Source organism: Mixophyes fleayi, chromosome 6 (assembly GCF_038048845.1).
Source record: "Mixophyes fleayi isolate aMixFle1 chromosome 6, aMixFle1.hap1, whole genome shotgun sequence".
NCBI lineage: Eukaryota > Metazoa > Chordata > Amphibia > Anura > Limnodynastidae > Mixophyes > Mixophyes fleayi.
Genome location: NC_134407.1, coordinates 69,116,582 through 69,141,456, shown reverse-complemented (window position 1 = coordinate 69,141,456; position 24,875 = coordinate 69,116,582). Strand labels below are relative to the sequence as shown.

Below are 24,875 nucleotides of genomic sequence, written 5' to 3'. Positions count from 1 at the left end.
AATGTTGGCGTAATACAAATTGCAGAGGGTTAAGGAGAGAATGAGAGGAGAAAGGGAGTTATGATATTGTAGACAATCCACACAATTTGTTTGGGCAAAAGGGAGTGAAGACCGATGACTGGCTAAATATAACAGATATGAACTAGGTTTGCTTGGAAATGGAAAGAACAGTGTTGTAGGAGGAGGAAAGCATGATGAACCTGTAGTGAAGGAACCGGAATTATGGAGAGATTTTCACCTGCATTGTTTTTCTTTAAAATGTTGCTAATAGGCTGCTGAGTCGAGTCTGGCCCCCTGGGCTAAATTTTGCCAGCCCTTCCCTGTAAACAGCTGCAATTCACTGGTGTACAGGGAGATATAGAAAGACAAGTCCTTGCTATCAGAGGAAAGACTGTTCAAAATCCAATGTCTGGCTTAACAGATTCAAGCACAGCGACAGACTGTGTAAGAGTCTGTGTCAGACTCAGCTGGATTTCCTCAATCAGTGGGATGGCAGTCCAAAGTCTCTGGATTGGAAAGTCAAGCTCATCAAATACACCAGAAAGTCAATCTGCTGGTGGCAAAACCCAATACTGAGATCAGGGAGCTACAATATCAGAACCAGAATGGACAACAGATTTCGACTCCAGAAGCTGGGGTACACAAATACATACAAATATCATGCGGGGCACATAGTTCCAGAATGAACGGAAGCTACATATAAACATTCTAGAAATGAGAGCATAGTGGAAAGCAATTTAATGCAAGCACCTCAGGATCTTTCTGACAACCGCATGGTAGTGCCATTCAAAAACTGCCAAAGAGGCACAAGCAGCAGCTCCATCTTCTTCTCCAACTTCTCCTACATGGCCTTTCAGATCTCTGATTAAAACTTTCTTTCCTTCTGCTTCAAATCTGTGTGCGTACAAGACCACCTAAACATACTTGCCCCAAACTTCTTCTCTGTGTTTGTTGATCCAAACCCCAACACTGGCACTCCAAAAAATAGGATTTTTGCACGTAGTGTTAAATCCATTTCTCCTAATCCAGCTACAAATCATTACCTTTTGGTGCTGCTGCTCTGGATGAATGGTGCTACTTGATGGGTGGAAACTGGCTGAAGGCTTCATTTGTTTTTATTATCTCCATTTCAGAAAGGGTGTACATTCGACCTGTTGAAAGTTAACAGGTTCACCTTGCACAGAACATCTACCATTGTAATCCATAAAACATCCGGCTTACTTGGGTATGAAAAAGATGGTGATGGTCCATCACTTCCACTTCATCTATGTTTTCATCTTTTCCAGAGCAGTTACATATCCTCTGCTGTCAGCAAGTGAGAGCTTTTCTTGGCACTGTGTTTTTGAAGTGATTATCTAGAAATATAGCTGTATCAATATGTTTTTCTTGTGTTGGGAAAGTAAAATGCATTCCTGTAATATTTTCCTCTGCCCAATCAAAAACTTGTTGTAGTGTAAGAATCTGATTAACATATGGATGTTGCAGGCTTGCTCTTGATGCTAATCTCTTCACTGTGCCACCTACACCATCTCAAGGTCCTTTGCCAGGTGCAGTCGCTGAAAAAATGCCACTTTGCTTCTATACCAAAATCATCTTTATGAGAGCATAAGTTGGCAAAGTTTTTCTTGTTTTTAAATCAAAGGCTGACCCAGAGAAGTAAAAAATCTTTAGTGGTTTCTTACATTTTGTCTTCAACAAGTTTATGGGCTAGATTTACTAAGCTGCGGGTTTGAAAAAGTGGGGATGTTGCCTATAGCAACCAATCAGATTTTAGCTTTCATTTATTTAGTACCGTCTACAAAATGACAGCTAGAATCTGATTGGTTGCTATAGGCAACATCCCCACTTTTTCAAACCCGCAGCTTAGTAAATCTAGCCCTATGAGTTTCCTCTGAAAGCAGTAGACTGCCACTGTGTTGTGTACCCTTCTGCAAGTTGCTGTTCCTCCCTGATCCAAGCACATATTCTCCCAGTATAATACTTCACTGTAATTAAACACTCCGCTTATGGGCTTCAATTAGTGACCTAGGAATTTTTCTTCAATAATAAAAGCCCACCCAAACCTAAACAGTCTCGGGAAAAGGTGGGCCTATTCAACACAACTGAAGTGTCTTTCCACGTGGAGTATCATTCCACTTAAGTTAACATGCCTGTGCAGAATTGGGAGCAGGCGCTGTCTGAAGAATCCTGCCCCTAAACACATATGAAGAGGAACATGCATTCCTATAATGAAGTGAACTGGGAAAAAAATATTGTTTTGTTGATTTTCTCAGATGTGTAGTGGCTATGTAAATACAATTTTCAAGAATCACTCAAAAAATGAAAGTTCTTGTAGCAGATGATCCCATCATGATCCTAAAATAAAACTTTGGGGATTTGTTAATAACAGTATGAACAATTTTTGAGAAGTTTTTCAAAAATGTAAAAATATGGCTTTTTGAGAAAATCAAAATTTTGATTTTGAAAATGTTACAATTTAAATTGTTATTGAACATACTGCATTATATATCACATGAAAGCCCATAAAAAGAAGTTTAAAATGAGACTCTCTAGCTCAATTAGGTGAGCTACAAATGCAATTTCAAAAAAATGTTGAAAGCAAATTTTTCATTAAAAAATTTAAGCTTTAAAGGCATATAACTTCAAAACCAGTGTACATAGCCTAAGATTTGGGGGTGTTCTTTACATCAATTGCAGCATTTATTATACTAAGTTTAATTGAAATTAGTGAATGTAAGGTAGAATTTTTTCTAAAATTGTGTTGATTTGATATGAAATGACCCATACGCTTTCCATGAACGGAGCCAAAGACGCTTCTCTAAGATGTTCTGCTATCAGGAGTAATTCAGATTTAGGACGGTCAGACGCAGTCCCTCCAAATGTTGCTCAAACCATTTATCCATGGCTTTGGAAACCCATGGAGATGCATAGGAGGCTCTGAGGGCTGCCCCAGCAGCCACATAAATGGATTTTCAAATGTTTTCACATTTTCTGTCCATGTCATCTTTAAATGAAGCAGCAACCGGAAGAGTAGTGAACTTACATAGCCAAGTCACCAGAGTAGCCACCTTAGTCAGTTGCTCCCATTTAGACATTTTTCTGAAAGCAACGGATACGCCACAGGAAATTTTTAGATAATTAACTTGAGTGCCCGCCTCCTGCACCCTCACGACAACCACAATGTAGCAGTGTCCGCCAAGTTGGAGAAAGATCTGTGACCTGCAAAGTACTCCTGTACCTCCAATGGAGATAATCTTGCTTCACCCACTATAAATTTATGAGGTCTTCTTAATCCTACTCTATCTCCAAGCAAGCCTACATTAAGGGTAATATTTACTAAACTTTAGGTTTGAAAAAGTGGAGATGTTGCCTATAGCAACCAATCAGATTCTAGCCATCATTTATTTAGTGCATTCTACAAAATGACAGCTAGAATCTGATTGGTTGCTATAGGCAACATCTCCACCTTTTCAAACCCGCAGTTTAGTAAATATACCCCTAAGTCTCTAATATCCACCCAGTCAACTCATGTCGCCTCTTCCTAACTTCCCATTTTTCATCTCTACTTTGATTCATTTGAGTGGCTTTGGTGCAATCACTTAACTTTTTCTCTTCTCACTTAATTCTTGACCCTTCCGCCCTTAAGATTCCAACAAGACTGCCCTCACTAATGTAACCAACGAACTACTCACAGTCGATGAGTCACTTCTTCCTACTCATCCACTTTCAACTCTAAAATAAGCCACCATCTTTTCCTGCACACTCTTCACTTCCTTGGCCTTCGCGGCACTGTTCTCTTCTGTTCGCCGCCTACCTCGCAAAACGCTCCCTCAGCAACTCTAATTCTAGGACATCCTTCACTAGAGTGCATCTGTTGGCTCTCTTCTTGTCCCTCTGTTTTTCTCTCTTTATATGTTTTATCTTGATGAACAATTAAACACTCCTTCAACCTTCACTACCACTTCTATTCAGAAAACCCCAAAACTACCTCTCCTCCTCCGAACACTCCCCTTGACAGAATCATGTTCTACTCAGTCCTTCATTTTCACTGAGTTGGTGTCGTCCTTGACGTCCCTCAGCTTCACTCCACTCATCCAGTTTCTTCTTTTGTCATAATGCCCCCTCCGTTAAACATTTTCACAGTTAATAATAATAATTCTGGAAAAGGGAATGGTTTGCCACAGGCCTCTAAGAGGATTCAGCAATTCAGTTGACAGTCTGCAGGTAAAGGCTGCAAACAGAATTACAAACATAGCAGTGCACCTAGGTTCAGAGGCATACAGGTGTAAGACATGTGCAACAAAGAGGCTGTCATTAGCCAGACTCTTGGGTTCCCCACCCGAAGGTCCGACGCACCTACCTGCCTGTCCAGGAGACCTCCATGCAGCTTCTCGCTGCGGTCATCTTCCTTTTGGTTGCTTTACACCATCTGCCTTCCTGTCATTGAGGATGCATTCATCACCAACACCAGTGGATCACAATCATTCTCAGTTCAACCAAGTAGTCCCTCGCCTTGCTTGCCACAAGCCCTGGCTGCGGCACCCCTGTGAGATTGCCGCGCCACCCCAGAGAGCCAATGCACACAGTTTGGGAACCACTGACCTACACTATAACTAGCACCTCCCTCCATGGCTCAGTCCCAGTTCTTTTAGTCAGCTACTTTGTATCTGTCTGGACGTGGCTCCCAGGTGTACTGCTCATGGTTTTCCCCTGTAGACTATCGTATCCTGTACTTCCACTCTCCTAACTGTATTGGTCTGCAGACTATAGCATCCTGTACTTCCACTCTCCAGTGGTATTGGTCCGCAGACTATTGCTTCAAATATATCTTCCACACTCGGGCCTCACTGGGTACTTCCCTAGAGGGTCGCGACCTGCCGTGCAGAGGATGCGAAGTCCAAACCTTTTGTGGTGGTCCCTGGCAAAAACCATCTGCGCAGTTAGACTCCGCGCCTCTTGGTGTAGTGTCAAACCCAGCAAGACGAAGGATCCTACCATCCTAGGAATTGTACCAGAGACTTATTTTGACACACCTCTTGCCTAGGGACAGGAGAGAGCATGAGACTCTGCAGGTACAGGTTGCAGACAGTGTTAATTGCCACACAGTCTTTCCTATAGCACACAAACACACAGGTGCACCATATGGGTGTTACTCATTTGTTGTCTGTGATAGGTTTGCAGTATTTGGGTGGAGAATAAAAGACTGTATTGTGCACTTGTGCATTGCGACAGATGCCAAACAGTGGGAGGTGCCTAGACAGGAGGTTTATATCTAGCCAGTGATAGGTTGCCTGGAGCCATGCTGACAGAAATGAATGCGGTCTTATTATTATGATGCAACAATAAAAGCACTGTTTCAGCAAGAAGGTGTCTGTGTGTGCATCACCAGAAGGTGTCCGTGTCACATAACATTTATTTATATAGTGTTAGCACGTACCGTATCGCTTTACAATTGGGAACAAATATAGTAATGAAAGAGACTGTGTATTAACAGACAGGAAAAGAGGTAAGAGGGCCATGCTTGTAAGCATGTAAACAATAGAATATGCTCCTTTCTCACTCTGGAATCCCTTATCCACTCTCTCATTTTATTCTGCCTTAACTTCTGCAACCTTCACCAAACTGGCCTTTCCCTCTCTCATCTATCCCTGCTACAATCCATCTTACACCCTGGGAAGAGACTGATCCTCCTCTTTTGCTGCTCTGCATCTGCTGCACCACTCTGTCAATCACTACACACTGACTCAACATACCCTCCAGAATAAATTTCAAGTCCCTCTGCCTGACCAGACTCTTCTCCGACCTTCAATTTTTCAAAAACTCTCTCAAAATGATCCTATTGTCCCACTAATGCCCTCAACCTTTAGACTGTAAGTTCTCTCGAGCAGGGCCCACTCTACCGTCTGTCTCACGTCTGCACCTTCTTTTGCAACATGGTATGTACTTGTTCTGCCTTATAACATAGACTGTTCAGCACTCTCTATGAATGCTTGGTTTGCAAAATGTGCGTATTCATCAAAGGGATCAGTTATATCATTTCCATGTGTCATCATAGTGACCATAGTTTAGAAGGAACGTTGGATCCAACCTTTTGGATTGGGCTGCCAACAGTTTTTGCTTTAATGCCAGCAACGCTTGTTAATGTAGCCGAGAATGTACTCTGTTGTTTTGTGCAGCAATAGACTATCTGGTTTCCTTACAACTTACATAAAAATAGTAAGACTGCAGCATAATGGTTACACAACAAAGTTTTTAAATTGTTTCAGAGGTCTACTTTTGATTACTCCATGGAATTACACTTTATAAATGTAGCTGAATGTTATCAGCGATTTGAACTTATGTTATTGGATCCTTATAGATCCTTAGAAGAAAACATCTTGTACTATATTAGTACTAGTTAAGTGCATGTGGAGAGATATACAACATGCGCTATACTTTAAGGTAATTACTGTATAGTTCCTATTTGGCTGTTGCATTTATTAAATTATTCTGCAAGTGTTACATTGGATTTTATTTGTTCGTCAGCAGGCTACAATTTTGTAGTTCTAAGGGTCCAATATATTTTTGTTTAGTATATTTCCAACATTCACTAATTTTGGACCATACAGATGTTGGAAAACTGTTCTAATTATATATTGTGTGAAACGCAAGGGTTTTTTTTGTTAACATTTGCGACATAATGAATTTGTATTGGATTTTCACACTTTACCCTTTATGCAATGTATTTTGTCTTATATTTTGATCATGGTGTCTGCAGCATTAGACTTAAATCAATTTACATGTTTTGGTCTGTTTTTATATTGAAGTCATAGCTAGCACCTTTGACTAATATTTTATACTTTTGATATGCAGGTAAAGAAGTTGTAGGTGGGGTACTTTATATTCCAATCGGGGGAATGTCCCACAGTATGTGCCCTCACTGTCTACCAGGAGCTATTCAGGGGAGGGTAGATATAATGGGGTATATATTTGTGCAAACAGTATCATGCACGACACTTATAAAAACTGTCATTACAGTTTTTATAAGTGTGTCCACTCCCAACCATCATACCTTTCCTCCAACAGGTCACACTTAGCATAGATAAGGTCTACAACCTGTGCGCCATTTTTTTTTTAAACAACTTTATTTTGGATTATAAATGTAGCAAAACAAACCATCACTGACAGTAGATGTGCATGTAGAGGAAACATTTACATGGAAGATAGTAAAAGTCATTACATCCAACATAATGAAAAAGAGGGCTGCTTAGATGGCTCACTCATTGCTAGACTTTCCATATACCATGTACCATCCTTTTTTCCAAATAAGCCAGCAACATTCCTGAAATCTGCAAGAACAGGTAGGAGAGATAAGGACAACTGTCCTGATTCTGATGGAGCAGTCCCAATTTTGGATCACTGTCCTGCTCAGGACAGTTGGAAAATATGTCCCAGTCCGACACTGTACACATAACTAAGAGGAAAAATGCCCCTGTGAGGACTACAAGTCTTAATCGGTTCTTTGAAATCACCTAGACAGATTGTTGCAACCAAAATGCAATTTATTCCGTAGTTGACAATACAGACATGCAGATATACAATCACCAGACATGCGATTCTTTGCAGGTACAGCGTACTCAGTTGACGGAAGTGCAGTTCCTAGTCACCAATTAGCGAACACACAAATACAGTCAAAAACACAAGTTATATCCCCTCCAATATTCCCACAGTGGTGAAGCTAATGATGAGCGGACTAGGGCGGTAGCCAGGTTATGATAGGTGGAAAATTGATAAGACTTAACCCTGAGTGTTCTCCCCGAGGACTGTTGGCTCCCTGTGGACAAGGTACCTAGGAGTCTAATCCAGGGTACTAATATAACAATGACCTTGTAGGCTAAACATGAAAAGTCCGATGGTATTATATCTGCATACGCTAATCGTTTAACCCAGACATCTTGTTCAGTGTTCTCCCCAGCACCTATTTCACGATTGTTCCACTAGGCAGTTTTTACTTGCCACCTGGCTCTTGGAGCATAAGAGTCCTGTTATAATAGAATAAACCATTGTTTCTCCTACTAGAACAGCCACTATGTGAACACTACAGTTAGCAGTGTGTGTTAGACCAGTGACCACCAGTCTGATCAGTCCTAGCAGCTGTTGGCAATAACCTCCAACATTTTTTAATATTATTCCAAAGTATTACACAGTCCCCACCCAGCTACTCCTTAATGCCACCCAGATGGCAAGATTTTCTGTGGAGAACAATGTTGTTCTCTTTAATCCCTGATAACACTACACCTGGCGACATTTAAGAATAACTTGTCTTATATAACAATTAACATAATTACACACGGCATACAATAACATATGATATCCAAGTGCATAGGAACAACAAATGAAAATAAACTGTAAGCCAGCAAGACAATGATAGTTCAGAGTATGCAGAAAGGATTGATGAACTGCAAGTGTATCTATGCTTCAATCACACAAGCCCAAAACGCAAACCTTGCAGTTTCACAGCCCCACACAAAGCTAATATATCAAGGATTTTATTCAAATGATCTATCATATATGATGTAAGTGAGTTCTCTGTACAGCGCTGAGGAATTAGTCCGCTATATAAATAAGTAAATGATGATGATGATGATGATAAATGTTGCTTATTGTATTCCCGAATGCACTTCAGCAACTAAGATAGGAGTCTGAAGGGGACTTAGCTCTCAATTCCTCTCTTTGACAGCAAACTATCCACATTTAACACAAGTAACAAGCTCATCAGGATGTCTACCAACATTCCTTGGTCTTCAATTCCTTAATTATATTCCTATCCCCTGCTGTCTGCACTCAGTAATTAATTATACTTCCAACTATTGCATACAACTGTCAATTAATTCATACATCTGTTTTACCAAATCAGATCCCTATTAAATTACTAGGCATGTATGTAAACATTTAATTTTCCTTATTCACCAGTATGAACCAATTACAACCATCCACAGCCTTATAATTCAACTATTTAACACAACTTATCCACTTTACAACCTTTTTTTTTTCTCAGTTTTGAATTCTCACTGGCCACAATTCGCTGAGTTTTGTTATATGAACTTACTTTCTTTGAAATGTCTCCTCTTGCCTGTTCAACTGATGCTGCATTGATTGTAGTCTGTCTTTCAATTCTTTTAATCTAGAATGCAAAAATACAATCCAAGTTGTTGTTTTTTCATTAACTACTGTTTTAAAAATAAGTTTTGACGTAACCTTATACTTAACTAAATATTTTCAACATGATTTTTTTCATGCATCTAAAGCAGACTGCCATATGAGGATGGAGGTTCTTCTCTAACAGGATAGACAGCGAATGACAGACTTACATACTTGCTTTGTGTGGATTGGTGGGTTCATACATAGGACAGGACCAGTCATGTCACATCAACTCAAAATGTCTGCAGCCTCAGCTTTTATGCACTGTCCTAAACATGTAGGAGGGGCTTCAGCTGTCTGTAATGGAATGAGGATGTAACCAGGGATGTAACACCGAATCACCAGGCCTCATAGCAAAACTTGGGGGAATTCACTGTGCAAAATGACCAACACAATGTGATACATCTTGTATTTGGTCATTATTTAATATCACAAATGGCAAAATAAAGACTTTCCTATCATTCAAATCCTTTCATTGCTTACAGTTTAAAATTTGACAGTATTTTTGAAATACTCTGAGCCCATCTCATCACCAGAACTCTTCACTAGCATTTTGTTGTGTAGCACAAACCTTGCATCTTTGACAGCTGATAAATCTTTAATTTCAAACTCCTTTAGTTTCAGCGCCTCTTGCAGGTTTTGGTTGGTCGATTCCGCTTCCTGGACAGATTCAGCTCCTTTCAGTTCCATTTCTCTCAAAACATCCAACTCCTTTGTCAATAACTTTACCTTAAGACACAATAAAATAAGGGAATATGTGAAATGATGTCACGGATCAATGTCAGTTTATAGAAGGAAGTAGAGAGTGCTACTCAATAATCCATATGGAACTGAATGATTCATAGTATGTACAAGATATATATAGTATGGACATGCCAATACATGGCCCAAAAAGACTAAAATCCCATTCAATATTGGATTGAGATCTCTCAGAGAACTTTTTTTTATTTTCTTAGGGCATTACCATGTATTAGGGGACATGAGAGCTGCCATGATGTTCCACTGGCCCAACTGAGATTAAATACCAGACTTATGCTGAAAGGCTGTATTCCCTGTTATAGATGATGTTTGTAAGGGTTATGTCACCCAAATACACCTCTAGCATAGGAAAGAGTTACTTGTGGTTCATTACAGCTATGAAGAAGCTCAATGATAGCTTTGGCAGTTACAAGTACCTACTTATACCTTTAACTTGAGGGGAGGTGCTGTTAGAAAGATAGTAAATGCAATTAAACTTAGCATTTAAAAATAGTAAATACAAACTTTTGATGCCAATGAACCATTTTTATACAAGACATTTCTCAAAGAAAGGAATGACATTGGAAATTTAACATCAAGGGCCCTACAAAGCACGTAATAATAAAAGTAGTAATGTAATTTGTTTCTATAGGTACACCTTACACAAAGAGAAGTATCTAAAAGTTCAGTTTTCGTACTGCAATCCAGATAACATTCTGATACACTCCTTTAACTCCAGATCTTCTGTTTATTCACATAATCCCAAATGCTACATAATGAACAGTAAGAATCACAATCCAAATAACAGTAATAACCAGGGTCGCCATCAGCGGAGTACAGGAGGGAACTGTATGGTGTATGGGGCCCAGGCTGTCTAGGAGGCCTGCTGACCACCAATGTGCTGTCCACTGCTGCTGTGTCCTCCCCGACATCCCTGCTGGTGCTGTGAGCCTGGCAGTGACAGGCAGCTGTGAAACGCGATCGTTCATCTCCGATCAGCGTTTGACAGCTGCCTGTCACTGCAAGGCTCACAGCAGCAGCAGGTACGTGCGGGAAGACACAGCAGCATCGGAGATGAACTGCAGGGGAAAGACCCGCCCATTTGATCATGTGATCTGCCCCCTCTCCCTGTCAGTGTGAGGTCACACAGAGGGTCTGCTGCAATCAACATCTTTTTCCATTCTGTAACTAATTTTATTTTACTTTTTATAAATGTTCTACATCACTCTTTAACTATGCCATTAATCTTTGTGCCGACATAAACACAGCCAACTCCCTGCGTCAACTTGTGCTTTTGTTTTGAGATTTTGGATGCTTGTTGCTAATGAATGAGTGCTGTAATTTTAATTATCAGGCAATTTGCAGGTTATGTTGAAGGTAACATTTAGCTGTTATTATGTACACGATTTATGCCAATTTCTGGAAGTTATTATTTGTAGCATACCTACAATCATTATACAGTAAAAGCAGTAACTGTCCTTAATGGGCTTTATCAGATTTTTTAGAAATGAAACGTTCACTTCTAGCACTGGAAAATTACTAAATCAGCTTTATTCATCAGATAAAAGAGATAACAATGGCACCATTCAATATATGCGGAACAATTTTAGTAACTTGAGATAAGGGTGTGCTTAGTGGGGGCTTATAAATACACAACATACTTTCTTCCATAGTTGCCCACTGTTTGAACCTTTGGGAGTTCAGGTAGACTTGGAAGCCCGTAGTGGGTGATGGGAGCAATCATGATGCAACTCGCATCAAATTGCGTCATTTAGGCCCTGCCCACTTCAGAAAAGGAGGTGACCTAATCAGCCTGGCGTCCAGGAGGACTCTTTAAAATCTGTGAGTATCCAGGACATTCCGGGAGAGTAAGTAAGTATGCTTTGTTCTATGGATTGATGCCTCACTTTCTGGCAACTTGAATTGTACACAGTCTCCTGCAGGTTACACTAAATACATTCTTTTATATTTTTCGCTTCCTACTTTTCTATCTTCCATCTGTGTTTTTTTACTTCATGCCCTTTGGTTTTTTTGCCCTTGGGTATGACACAGAACTGCCCTGTGGATACTAATGTATACAAAACACAAAGAAGCAGAGGAAGCCACAAAGATACTGCCACGTATTGAGTAAATGTTGCAAGGGGGCATGTACAAACCTAAGCATTAAAGTTGCATCTAGGTTGGAAACCCCTTTAAATATGTAACCAACCAATTCTTCTATAACATCACAATGATCAAAGGGCAGGTAAAGCCAAATATTGACATGAATCTTTCCCACTATCATAACCATTTATTTATTCGGTTTCTAAAGTGAATATATTGGATGACATTTTTGGAGTGCAAAATTGTGACATGGAGAGGTATAAACTGAAATTAATTTTAAAATATAAGAGAAGTAAAAAGAAATAAAAATATAGTAAGGTTTTAACCTTGATATATTCCCATGGTAAAGCTCTGGAAAATAAACATTGGTGTGTGTTGGGAGGGGGGGGGGGGGGTGAAGGAGGCTGGATTTTAAATTAAGGGCGAGTTTGTTTCTACCTTCCGCTTAATACCCTGTAGTGGAAGGTGAGGGGTTGCTATAGCGTGAGTTGACAGGAGGTTGGGAATTTTTACATTTGAAACAAAAACATAAGCTATCCAGGGGTGGTGGGTGTAATTGGCCCTACAATTTCTGATGGCAGCCCTGGTGATAACACTGGTGATCCCTACACCTAATTAAACACCATTCCCCTCTATACATCAGCCAGCTTGTCTGTTGTAGAGTGCTCGCCCGCAACGGAGCCTCCTTTTAAATTCAAAACCCATCTCTTTCCTGGCTGAAAATATCTGCAGCCAAGCCTCACTTCAACTTCTAATCTCTGCATGACTGACCTTCCCTCCCTTCAAGCCTTGGTTCCACCTCACCTGTGCTGTCTGCAATCTGTTTCTCACACACAACCTTCTGGTAATTGCTGCCTGTTACCTGACTCTCTCTCACAGCCTTGTGATTGCAGGCTTTCTTACAATAGGCTCAATGTCATTTATACCTTGAGTTCATGAGACAAAACTACAGTGCTCATCTTATCCAGACTTAAACGAAACTCGTGCTCACGTTTCTTCATTTCACAATCAAACTCCAAAGACAATTCCTGCAAGGAAAGTACAAATTGATTGGCGATGTATTTGTCTTTTGTCTTAAAAATAAAAAAAGTGACAATGGCTGCAATTATAAAGAAAATATTAAAAAAAGGTTATAAAAAACACAGCAATAAGCGATAGACTATAGAATCTACACTAGTACAGAATATAGAATAGTAACACCTCTAGCTTTAGAATTAAAGAAAGCCTAGGCTGAATTAACCATGTCTCTTTATTTAGATTATCATGTTCTGCAGGTATTAGCGTTGCACTACCACTAGCCAGAGATCTGGGGGCTGCTATAGAGAGGATGATGGGAGGGTAGAAGAAAAACCATCTGCATGTAGCAACCCTTGTAACTCAAGCTAGGGGAAGGGACACTGTGACAGGATGGACTGCCTCTGCCACCCTGTCTGTTGCTGCTGGAAAGCGCCTGGGCTTACTTTGCCACCGTTCCCTTTCTTAATCCAAATGCGTCCTCTAACTGCAGTAGGAGGGGCTTAAGTTGCTGCCAGCACTGAACTCCTTAACGCCATCCAGAACCGCGTTTCTTCTGGGTCACAGTGGCTGCTAGTGTACCCCGTTGCTGGTGTACCTGGGCTGGTACCCCTGACCTCTTCCAATGAATCAGGGTTGCTGTGGATGGATCCCCCCTGGCCCATCACACTGGCCAGAGCTGCTGGGTAGCAGGCAGAGCGGTGGTACCGGAAAGTTGGGTACAAACCACAGGACAGTCTAATCTGTAGGTCACAGGAATTTCAGCATGGAAGAAGTTGTCAAACAGGTCTATGAAGCAAGTGATGTTTATTTAGCTCCAGTAGTCCTAACAAGGACAGTTCACACTGGTTTAAGGTACCAGTGATCAGGTCAGATGGAACAATAATGATACATTTCAGTACAAACCAGTGCTGTTTTATACAGTTTTGGACACAGCATCACTCTGAAGTCTGATTTATTTGTAGTATCAGGATGCAATATGTTTCCCAAACATGCATTTAAATGCATTTTATACTTAACAAAATTTGCAGTAATCTGTGATATCCTAAATCACATTGATCAGAGATTTCCTTTCACTTTAACCAGGATACAGGTAACGGCTGTCTGTTGTGTTGGTCACTCACATTGTATAGACTTACTTAGCTTTTCCTTCTATCAGCAAAACAGACTCCCTCCCCACATATGCCTAATTGGAGATTTCCTCTAGCAAAGTTACAAAACCGCAAACAAGACATTTCCTGTAACAAAATACACACAATATCAGAAATAAGTACATTTGCAATTACATAAATAAGCTCCCTGCGCTATTCCCTTTAAATAAATTCCCCTGGTGTCTATGAAAAACTTCTCAAGCTATTCATAAAAATATAAAAACACAGAATATGGTTGGGAATATTAGGCAGTCATGGAGTATTTCAAAGAATGAAATTAACTGTAATAATCTTCTCATTTCCATCTCAAACTCAATGGCAGTCACAACAAACGGGATGTACCCAAGCAAATATATGAAAGAAAGAGGGTGGGTTAAGCATAATCAACACTGACAGTACAAAGACAACGTAAAACTTTTTTATTTAGCAAATTTCTGAAGGATTTTTCTTCCAAACCGAGCATCAGCAAAAGACTTCCCATCCAGAATATATTGGGTAAAAATATGAACAGATAACCCTGCACTTTAAATAGATCTTCTGCCGAGTCCGGCCCAGGAGGTTGCCACCACGCTTGTAGAATGCACCCTTAGGACATCTCAAATCCATTCCCCTTGTAAGCCTGTGCAATGACATACCAGATTAATCTTGCAAGAGTATGTTTAGATGGGGCATGCCTTTGACCAAGTCCTGCAGAAAGGATAAAAAGTCTTTCTGAATTCTTCCATTCTGGAAAGGTAAACAGATATTGCACTGACAAGATCCAGCATATGTAATCACCTTATTGTTAGGTCTCTGTGGGTAGAGAGACGAAAGTTTACTTTCCTGATTAATATGAAAAGAGGAAACGACCTTAGGTAGGAAAGCAGGATTAGTTTGGTTAGTTCGCAACACCACTATGTCCGTATAAATGTTCAAAGAACGCTCCTTAATTCATAAAGCACGCAATTCTCCAACTCAATGGACAGACGTGATTGCTATCAGAAACACCAACTTAAGTGTGAGCCACTTGAGGGAGACATTTTGCAAAGGCTCAAAAGAAATCAGACATAAGGCTCCAGGACAACAATAAGATTGCAAGGTATCACAAAAGGCCTGATACATTGTCTATTTCTTCTTACTGCTTGAAAGAAATTGAAATAAAAGATTGTCTGATGTCAGTCTAGTGTCCAGAAAAAGCACTAATCACAGACATCTGAACTTTCAGGGTAGTGAAAGCCCTTGTCTAACCTATCCTGAAGAAATAATCTGGTGAAAGGTAGAAGGAGCAGGATCATCCCATTTAGGTTTGCACCAAAAAATGAATCTCTTCCAAATCCCATAGTAAACAGAGGAAGAATTCTTGCTTAAGGGCTGGTATGCTAGATGCTACATTTTGACAAGTCTATCCTCTCAAAATCATGCTGTCTTGTGCAGTGCCTATTCGTACTCCCAAGAACTGTAGCTTTTGATAAGGCACAGGAAGACTTTTTGCTGTATTAGTCATGCATCCATGTTCCTTTAGGAATGACATTACCTGAGCTGTCCTATTTTGGGTAAGGTGTTCTGACTTTTCGCTCATAAGGATGCTACCCAGGTAAGGCCATACTGTGACTCCCTGTTTCCGGAGAGTGACCATTACAAACACCAACACCTTGGTAAAGGTCCTTGGAGCTGTTGACAGGCCAAATGGGAGACAGGTGAACTGGAACTGATAAACCATTATAGGAATGTAAAGATAAGCATCCTGTAGATTTAAAGAGGTAATGAAGTCGCCTTTCTCTATTGCGTAGAGCATGGACTGTACAGATTACATGCGGAAATGTACTGTGTAAACGAAGTGATTGAGTTACCCCAAATTGAGGACGGTTCAGCGCAATGGTATTTCTCTGTGCCAAAGGAACAGGAAAAATCCCTTTTGGTTCCAGCAAAGTCTGTAAACCTTCTGTAATGCCTACAGTTTCACTAGGGAAATAAGGGACCCTGGACTTCACAAACATATTTTCTCTGTGCACCAAGTGGAACTCATTTTTGTTCCCTTTGCTGATGATGTCATAAACCCATTGTTTTGTTACAATGTCTAAGGAGCACTTCCACAACATCAGGGTTAAATGACCTGGGATCTTCCTTGATTTCCCCTAACTGCTAGATGACCCTTCAGAACCCATAAAAGAACCAATGACCCACAAACAGAAGGACCAAACTGCACATCACCCAGGCCCATGCTCATCTATCTACATCGAGCTCGCCACCCACAGAAATAACTGTTCAGGAGGCTGAGCAGTAGCTTCTTCGGGCTGAAAAACGCAATCCAAACACAAAGCTCCCTCATGAACCTCAAAAACAACAGGCTCTGAAAGAGTACTGGGAAGGAAAAGAGCCACTAACTACCTACCTACATCTACAAACTTTAAGAAAGCATCCTAGGTAGGAGGTTACCTAGAACAGGTCCTCTAAGGCTTTTTGGAGGGTGGGTTGAGGCTCCATGATGGTAGGCTATGTAATAAATCCTATGTGGTTCTACAGAAATGATGCAAGCACAGTTTCAGATTTCCCACGCTGAAAGCAGCTTCCTTGCTAGACTACATTGTATGTGACTCTGAAGTGGTGTCATGCATGCTCTGGCGCCATGCCTAGTATACACGTACCTTCCACAGAAGAAAGGCCCATACTCCAGACCCTGTGTTTGCTACTGAAAGTAGCATCTAGCCTTCCCAGGGAGCCACCCCCGTCCCTACTATCACTCCCAGAGGTGCGGCACGGAGAACCTCAAAACTCACCAAGAACAGGTAAGCCGCTGAAAGGAAAAAACTCATTTGAGAGACAGGAAAAAGACATCAGACATCATAGTATTTAGCGGACTATGGAGTTTATTATGGCTGCCATGGAGTTTGAAAAGGAAAAGTAACTTTATATTTTTTTATTTTGAATTGCAGAGAAACATCATTTTGATTTACGTAAAATTAAGATGTAAAGTAGGCTGGTAAAGAGCTACATCAAAATTCCCCACAATGCTTGCTGACCTTTCCAAAGTTCAATCAAGTCGTGCTCTCAGCACCTAAATTGACATTTGTAATTCCAGGAGAGCTATAAAAGCCACTACAACTCACAGGTCAAAGGAAAGGTCTGTACATCTACCCTGTCCAAATATATCACTATTAAATTTGCCCTTTCTTTGATACCTCAAGGTTACAGAGATCAGTGCTCTTCCAGTCTGCATTCCTGTACATTTGCACTCACTACACGCACTGTCACCAAGAGCCTATTTAGTCAAGCTGCCAGAATGGGAACTGCAGCTGCCTAGCTGACTTTCAGACAGGATCATTTACTGAACAGTCAAAGAGCCTTTGGGAAAAAAAAGGGAGAGGTTTTGGATGACTGGTAAACGGAGATCAATAAGCTGCAGCATCCAATTACTACAGCACTACACATCTGTTCAATTGTCAATGAGATTTCAGAAACGCAAGACAAGAGGAGACATCTTACATTGTTGTCAGAAAGTTGTATTAGAATGGATGTTTACCCATGCACATCTAGCAGACAATGAGTAAGACAGTCTGGCACTTGACACGCATCTCACCTGTCTCTGTAAGGTCAGATCTCCTTGTACCTCCTCTATTTTCCTCTCCAGCTGGTGCTTTACTTTCTCATACTCCTCCCGAATATGATCAATATCACTATTTTTAGAGCTGAAACAGCATTAAATAGATACATTTTAGCAGGTAGTGAGAAGGTGGTCAGTGGATATAAGTCATTTGTAGCCGAGTGACTTAGCATACTGATGGGGTGTGACTTTATTGACATCATGCACAGTGAAACAAGAATCATAACAGCGTAGAGGAGTCAATTTAATTTACAAAAGAGATGAACATATTCAAACATTTAGGAGTCCCTCTCTATCTTCCATGGAAAACAAATTCAAGTAGCTACTTACCCAAATTCTCATCAGCAACATAACAATAGCTAATTGCTTGCAGGGGTTATAAAGACTGGAAGGAATATATGTCATGTTCACCCTTCCCTATCTCTTTATTTAATCCCTTTGTTCCTGTCCACTGTACACATGCAGCCCAACCTATGTAGAGTGAATAGGAACAACTTTAATATCTACTACTGCCTATCTTATGCCCTTGCACTGCAGCGGCCTAAGAGCTCTGTGACAGCCTCAACTCATGGAAAAGATATCGGTTGTTGGTCAAGTGATCGCTGCAATTGTTTACAGCAGTGTTTGGGAATTTGACACACTTGTGTAGCTTTCTAAAGGGCTGCGCATTACTCATAATAAAAGTAATGGTAAAACAACACATTTAATCAGACATCACACAATGTCCATTCACTTAAACATCCACATAGGTCCTTTAGAACCCAATTTACCACCTACTAAACTACAAACTTGTTTGTATTCTATCACCTTTCACTCTATATCCCTCCTTCCATACATCCTCAGTAATTTTCTATCAATGCCCACAGGATAGGACTTAATTAAACAATCTGGATGAACACTCAACATTAAAAACAGAGCATATGTAAATAGGGTGGGACCAGAGTGTCCCCCCATTTGGATTGAGAAAATGGATTTTATGATAAGTACAAAAATCCTCTTTTCTCCTTAGTCTTATTTTGGAGACACTGCTGACCATGGGGATATTCCAAAACTGCCCATAGAGGAGGGTATGCCAAGACACTGCTGTGCGCTTCATTCAAAACTAGCAACAGGGGTATTGCACCAGAAGAATCTGACGAGATATAGACTGAGGACCAGGTTTGCAGTCCAACACAGTAAGTTAGCCCAGGCTCCATGCCGCGATAGGCAGGAGTCAGTGAAACTTCCAGTAGACAGGGATGCAGGACAAACTGGAACACAAGTTCTTTCTGAGAAATAAGCCTGGGGGATGTAGCTTTGAGCTATATCGCCCCTGCCCTGTTCCTTTCTGGCCATCCTCCCTTGTATGAGATACGAACAGACAGTGTTGGTAGAATATCAATGCCGTAGAAAGGTGCTTATAGTGTACAGTGCTATCTAGGTAGGAGAGAGTGCTGTAAAAAAAAACAAATACAACACTGTAGAAAGGTGCAGACAGTGTACAGCACAATCTAGGAAGGAGAGAAATCTGTAATGATAGAAGGACAATACCGTAGAATAGTGCAGATAATGTACATCGCAATCTAGTTAGGAAAGAGTAATGTGCCAACGGTAGGCACTTTCGGCGGTGGACAGGATTCAGCATGGGCAAATTTTACTGGTCTGCAGCTACGCAGCAAGCTGTGTTGCAATGTGTGTTTTGACACCTTTCTATCATAGTCAACATGACATTTTTCAGCAATTTCTGCTACAGTAGGTCTTCTGTGGGATTGGACCAGACAGACTAACCTTCGCTTCCCAAATGCATCAATGATCCTGGGACACCTATGTCCCTCATCATCACTATTTATTTATATAGCACCACTAATTTACATCAGCACCTACCCCATTGAGGCTTACACTCTAAATTGCCTAACAAAAACACACACGCGTCAATTTGTTAGCAGCCAATTAAACTACCAGTATGTTTTTTGGAGTGTGGGAGAAAACCGGAGCACCCGGAGGAAACCCGCGCAAACACGGGGAGAACATACAGACCCCTCACAGACAAGGCCATGTTCGGGAATTGAACTCATGACCCTGGTGTTGTAAGGCAGAAGTGCTAACCACTGAGCCACCATGCTGTCCCAATACAAAGCGTCCCTGTTGACTGTTCACCGGTTGTCCTTCCTTGGACCACTTTTGGTAGGTGCTAACCACTACATACTGGGAACACCCCACAAGACCTGCTATTTTGGAGATGCTTTGACCCAGTCGGTGAGTCATCACAATTTGGACTGGTCAAAGTCGCTCAGATCCTTACGCTTGCCAATTTTTCCGGCTTCCAGCACATCAACTTCAAGAAACGACTGTTCACTTGATGCCTAATATATCCCACCCCTTGACATGTGCAACTGTAACAAGATAATCAATGTTCACTTCACTTGTCAGTGGTTTTAATGTTGTGGCTGATTGGTGTACATGACAGTATAGCTCAACCACAATGAAGTGAGACTAACTACAGTGCTACAATTATAGATAGCTGTAAAGACACAAAGGAAAATCACAGAACTTACCCATATGACTCCTTTCATTCGTCCAGAGAGATGGTGGACTATCCTATGAGAAGGAAAAGCCCACCAAGGAGGAGGTGGCTGAAGTGAGGGTTATACACCACCCTCCCCCAGACCTAGTCTGGACATGGTACTGTCAAAAGACAGATCCCCAGCCATGATCGTCCCTACTGGGGCCTGCTGAGGTAGGAGTACCCACCTGACCACTTCAAGGTTACCGGAGACCCTGCCACCATTATCTGATCAGTCAGGAGGGAGACGGGAGCTGCCTGTAAAAAGGCTGTTGCTTCCTCCGGAGTGTGATCCTAAAATGTGAGGCGCTGTAGCTCTGCGCTGCTCACGCAAGATTTCCTTTCCCCTGCTACATCCAAAAATAATAATACAACTTTAACTATTGCCTTTGGAAGCTCAAAGAAAAAAACGCCCTATTCCAAGGGCACCTAAAAAAGTATGAGGAAGTATGGAAGGAGGGGTACAGAGGAGAATGTGCTAGAATACAAATATGTTTGTAGTTAATTAGGTGCCTTACTCCAGATCAGCACCCTCTCTACCACATGGTCCCTCAAATAGGATGAGGAAGATAAAATAATGTAAATTATACTCAGCCACAAAGTACAAATAAAAAGTTATTCCTGGTGCAACCAAAGCACCATGGTACCATTAAATTTGTTTCAGGCACTACGGTGCAAACTACATGCACTATAATGATTGTGCTATTTATCGACAGTACTCACTGCAGCTACCCAGCGAAAAACATGTCACAATTCTTACTGGAAACAAGAAACTAATTAAAGTTGCCCATTAACTCTCAAAACCTGTGTGCGCCCAGCTGGTGAGAGGATTTACAGTAACGCAATATCTTTCATTTGTACAAGTTGGAAGAAGCAGATGACATTACTGAACTCATTACAACATTTCAACGATATGAGCTCTGCTTGGGACTCTCACACAGAGCATCCAAGATATATGTGCTGTCAGGATAATATGTGTGGAAAGGTCAGCTACAGTGGATATGTTATAGATTTTGTCTTTCCTAAGGGACATGTGCATTGTCATGCATATTTTACATTACTCACTTAAAATTCACCTGTCAGCATGAATAACCTTTTCTAACTCGAAAACATGTAAAAACTATTTCTTCCAGGAAGGCTTAATTTTGGTGATTTCTCTTGTATTTCCTGCCTAATGCCAATGTCTTCAGTATGCTTATGAGAAGGAGGTGACAAATTCAGCAGCATTATAGTAGTGTGAAAAGTAATCTGGTCGATGTCACTCTGCTTCAGATATATAATTACAAAAATTCCTTTCTGTTTAAAACATATCCAGACAATCCTTATTCACCAGTAGGGAGGCATGCTTTTAAATGTATCATTGCCAACAGAAACCAGTCATGCCCTTCAGCAATGTGCTAATAGAGTAATTGGTGGTTGATTTTTCAAACACTGCTACTTCCCAACATTTCAATAGTAAAAAAAAAATCAGGACCCATATGTGTCCCAAAGAAACCCACAAATCATTACGCCATCCTCATCTTGCATACAGAAACTTTGGACTGGCCATGCTTCCTAGTGAAGTGGGCTGTGACATCACTTCCTGCTGCAAGATGATGCATTTTGCATCATTACAGCCCTGCACTTGCCACTTTGACTTTCCCTCGTGAATCTCCAGGAGGGGTGGTTAAAAATGTTGGCAAGTATGCTTTATGAGGAAGATTAGCAAATGGTTAGTAGTAATTCCGTGCATGCCAAAGTGTTCTCTATATGGCTAACCTTCCAGCAAGGTGTTTAGTAACTGTCATGTGAATAACTGCAGAAATCACAAAACAATTACACAGAACCCAGGGCAACTCCTTAAAAATGGGCTGGCCAATGAGAGAGCAGTTATTACAAGACTGAAAATCACTCCGCTGCTGTCTGTCTGGATAGGCTGTGAGACAATGTGCCCTCTGTGTCAAAAGTCATACAATATTTCATCCCCCTGCATCCGAGTGTCTCTAGAGACTGCTGAATGCAAACATAAGGTACATGGAGTCAATATCACCCTTGCCACATTTTACAAACAGCATTACAGATTATGTAACCGCTACTGAACTGAATATAAACATATGCACATTACCTGTTTACTCTATCTAGATGTAGCTGGTGTTCTTTCAGTTTCCGCTGATAGTGGTTTTGTAAGTCATCATACTTCTTCCTCTCTCTCAGGATCTCTTGTTGAAGCTTCTCAATCTGTATCTTTAGGTCGCTGATTTCAGACTGCTTTGCATTCTCTACCACCTTCAAACGATTGTACATCACTTCATACTGTTCCAGCTCACGGTCTCTTTCGTTTAGCACTCTGAAGTTATGGGTGAAATCCTTCTTGAGCCTGTCAAATTTATCATTTTGCTCTTGGAGATTTTTCTGTTTGTCCTTAAGGCTCTGTTGGAGAAAGAGAATCTGCTGTTGCTGAAGTGCTTTCCATTCTTGCTCTTTTTTGGCAAGAAGTTCAGTAAATTCCAGTTCTTCTGGCGGCATCTTGTTATATGCATGTGCGGTGGATAGAACTCTGCTTATAAAAGAAGAAACAACATTTATAATCAAAGACTATATTCTGGATGTCATTCAGAGTTCATGATCTATGGCACCGAATAGCTGGAAAATAGCGAATAGTGAACTTCGTTGTACAGCACAACGAATTTGAAATTCAGCAGCCATGCAGGATTTAGCAGGATTCAAAAAAATGCTATTTCAATGGCACAATGCATTAACAGCTGTGTATTATTTGTAATGGTACCAACGATTTAAAGAGTGTATAATTAATTATTAATAGATACAATATAAAATCCATTAGCACGGTTGCTAAGTGGTTAGCACTTCTGCCTTACAGCACTGGGGTCATGAGTTCAATTCCCAACCATGATCTGTGAGGAGTTTGTATGTTCTCCCCGTGTTTGCGTGGGTTTCCTCCCACACTCTAAAAACATGCTGGTAGGTTAATTGTCTGCTAACAAATTGGTGTGTGTGTGTGTGTTACGGAATTTAGACTGTAATGGGGCAGGGACCGATGCGAGCGAGTTCTCTGTGCAGCGCTGCGGAATTAGTGCCGCTATATAAATAAATGGTGATGATGACCTCTATAGCTCTTCTTCCTCAATGGCTAGTTTATTCGTACAGTACTGCAAAACAGTAAGTGGCAGACCTGCAATACTATTGTGATACTGGGCAATGTGTCACCACAAAACAAGCACACGATGCCTGATATCATCATGTCTGATAATGATTTGACATTGTTAAAAACCGTGACAAGATGACTACTATTGATTTGTATGTGCAGCCACCTTCTGAATTGCAATTGAGGGGGTAGTTTCCAATGCAAACTTCACATCGCAGAACTATTTTGGCATCATCATGTGCTTTAAATAGCACACACCAGAGAGGTGGCCAGCCACTACGGTGTATGAATAATGAAATAGTGGAGCGCAGGATTCTGAGATCAATCACTGCCCAGAAGGAGCTGTGCAGGGAATGGTGCAAATATCAAATATTTGTTAGTTGCCTATACATAAATACATTGTCAATTAACCCCTTCATGACAGGGTATTTCATACTTTGGTGTCCAGATTACATTTCAGAGTTTTGCTATTTGTTGGATAAACCGAGAATAACTAACAGCTGGGACTGGCAAAAAGTGCATTGTACAAGGAAAAACTAAGTTAGCACATAAAAATAAATAAATCACTTTTACTTACTTAGGGCAACCGTGAAATGTACCCCACAAATGAATTGCAAAGCTGTCCCTAGTATTGGGATACCAGAAATACTGTATGTGTATGTAAGGTATTGATGCATTGGACTGAGATATAAAAACATATATTTTTAAAACTATTTTTTTAACCAGAGAGTTTGTCTCACTGAGAGATTAAATGTAAGGGTATGTGTATAGGGATTGTTTTCACTGCTTCAGGCTCTATAGTGCGGTTTGACCAGAAACCCATGTGCATTAGAAGTGGTTTATTAATACTGATTAAGTATCTCTAACTGTAGCTGGAGCCAGGATCAGGCTAAAGCTACAGAAACTAAATGAGCATTGAGTAGATGTGAGCGCACAGTAACCTAGATCATATGCAGACACTGTATCTATTAGTGCTGACAGGCAGGGCGATCTGTGTCAGTTCTCCCATGTAGCAGCATGGGCTTTCACTACTCTTAAGGGAATGCCTGATAAAGTCACCATTGTGATGTCATATTATTTCCTTTGTTCTGAAGAAGTCCATAGAGAATGCTTGAAGGTTTGGAGACTGGAGGAAAGTTTTGTTGTACAAAAGAGAATTCCACTAAGTGGCTGCAGCTTGAAAAAAGTCCTGTAACCAAGAACAGGAGCAGATAATGAGTGTTGATTAGAGGTACAAATCTAGGGCAGAGCGCTGAGGTTGAGCTATTTTGATGCAAGGTTGGTATGGTTTTGCTTATGGATTTTTCCAATCTATGGACTCACAAAAAAGAGCAGCAATAAAAGAACATTTTGGGCCTGGGTCATTAAGGAGAGCAAGGCAAAAAAAATAAATAGTAAATTTGATACTGGACAAACCATGTTACA

At 40.8% G+C, this 24,875-nt stretch overlaps 1 protein-coding gene across 3 annotated transcripts in view; it reads right to left on the bottom strand.

Annotated features, from left to right (window-relative positions):
* The window catches only part of CCDC57 (coiled-coil domain containing 57), a 69,150-nt gene extending 46,307 nt beyond the window's left edge, over positions 1 to 22,843 (bottom strand). For 2 of the 3 annotated variants that reach the window (XM_075216774.1, XM_075216775.1), the window contains exons 1-5: positions 22,413 to 22,843; positions 17,743 to 17,851; positions 12,948 to 13,049; positions 9,752 to 9,909; positions 9,089 to 9,163 (exon numbers count right to left, since the gene is read on the bottom strand). In XM_075216774.1, coding sequence (XP_075072875.1) covers positions 9,089 to 9,163; positions 9,752 to 9,909; positions 12,948 to 13,049; positions 17,743 to 17,851; positions 22,413 to 22,813 — 845 coding nt within the window. In that variant the 5' untranslated portion in view covers positions 22,814 to 22,843. The remainder of the gene's footprint in view (positions 1 to 9,088; positions 9,164 to 9,751; positions 9,910 to 12,947; positions 13,050 to 17,742; positions 17,852 to 22,412) is intronic. The other variant, XM_075216776.1, reaches the window with a different exon arrangement.
* Between the last annotated feature and the right edge of the window lie 2,032 nt (positions 22,844 to 24,875).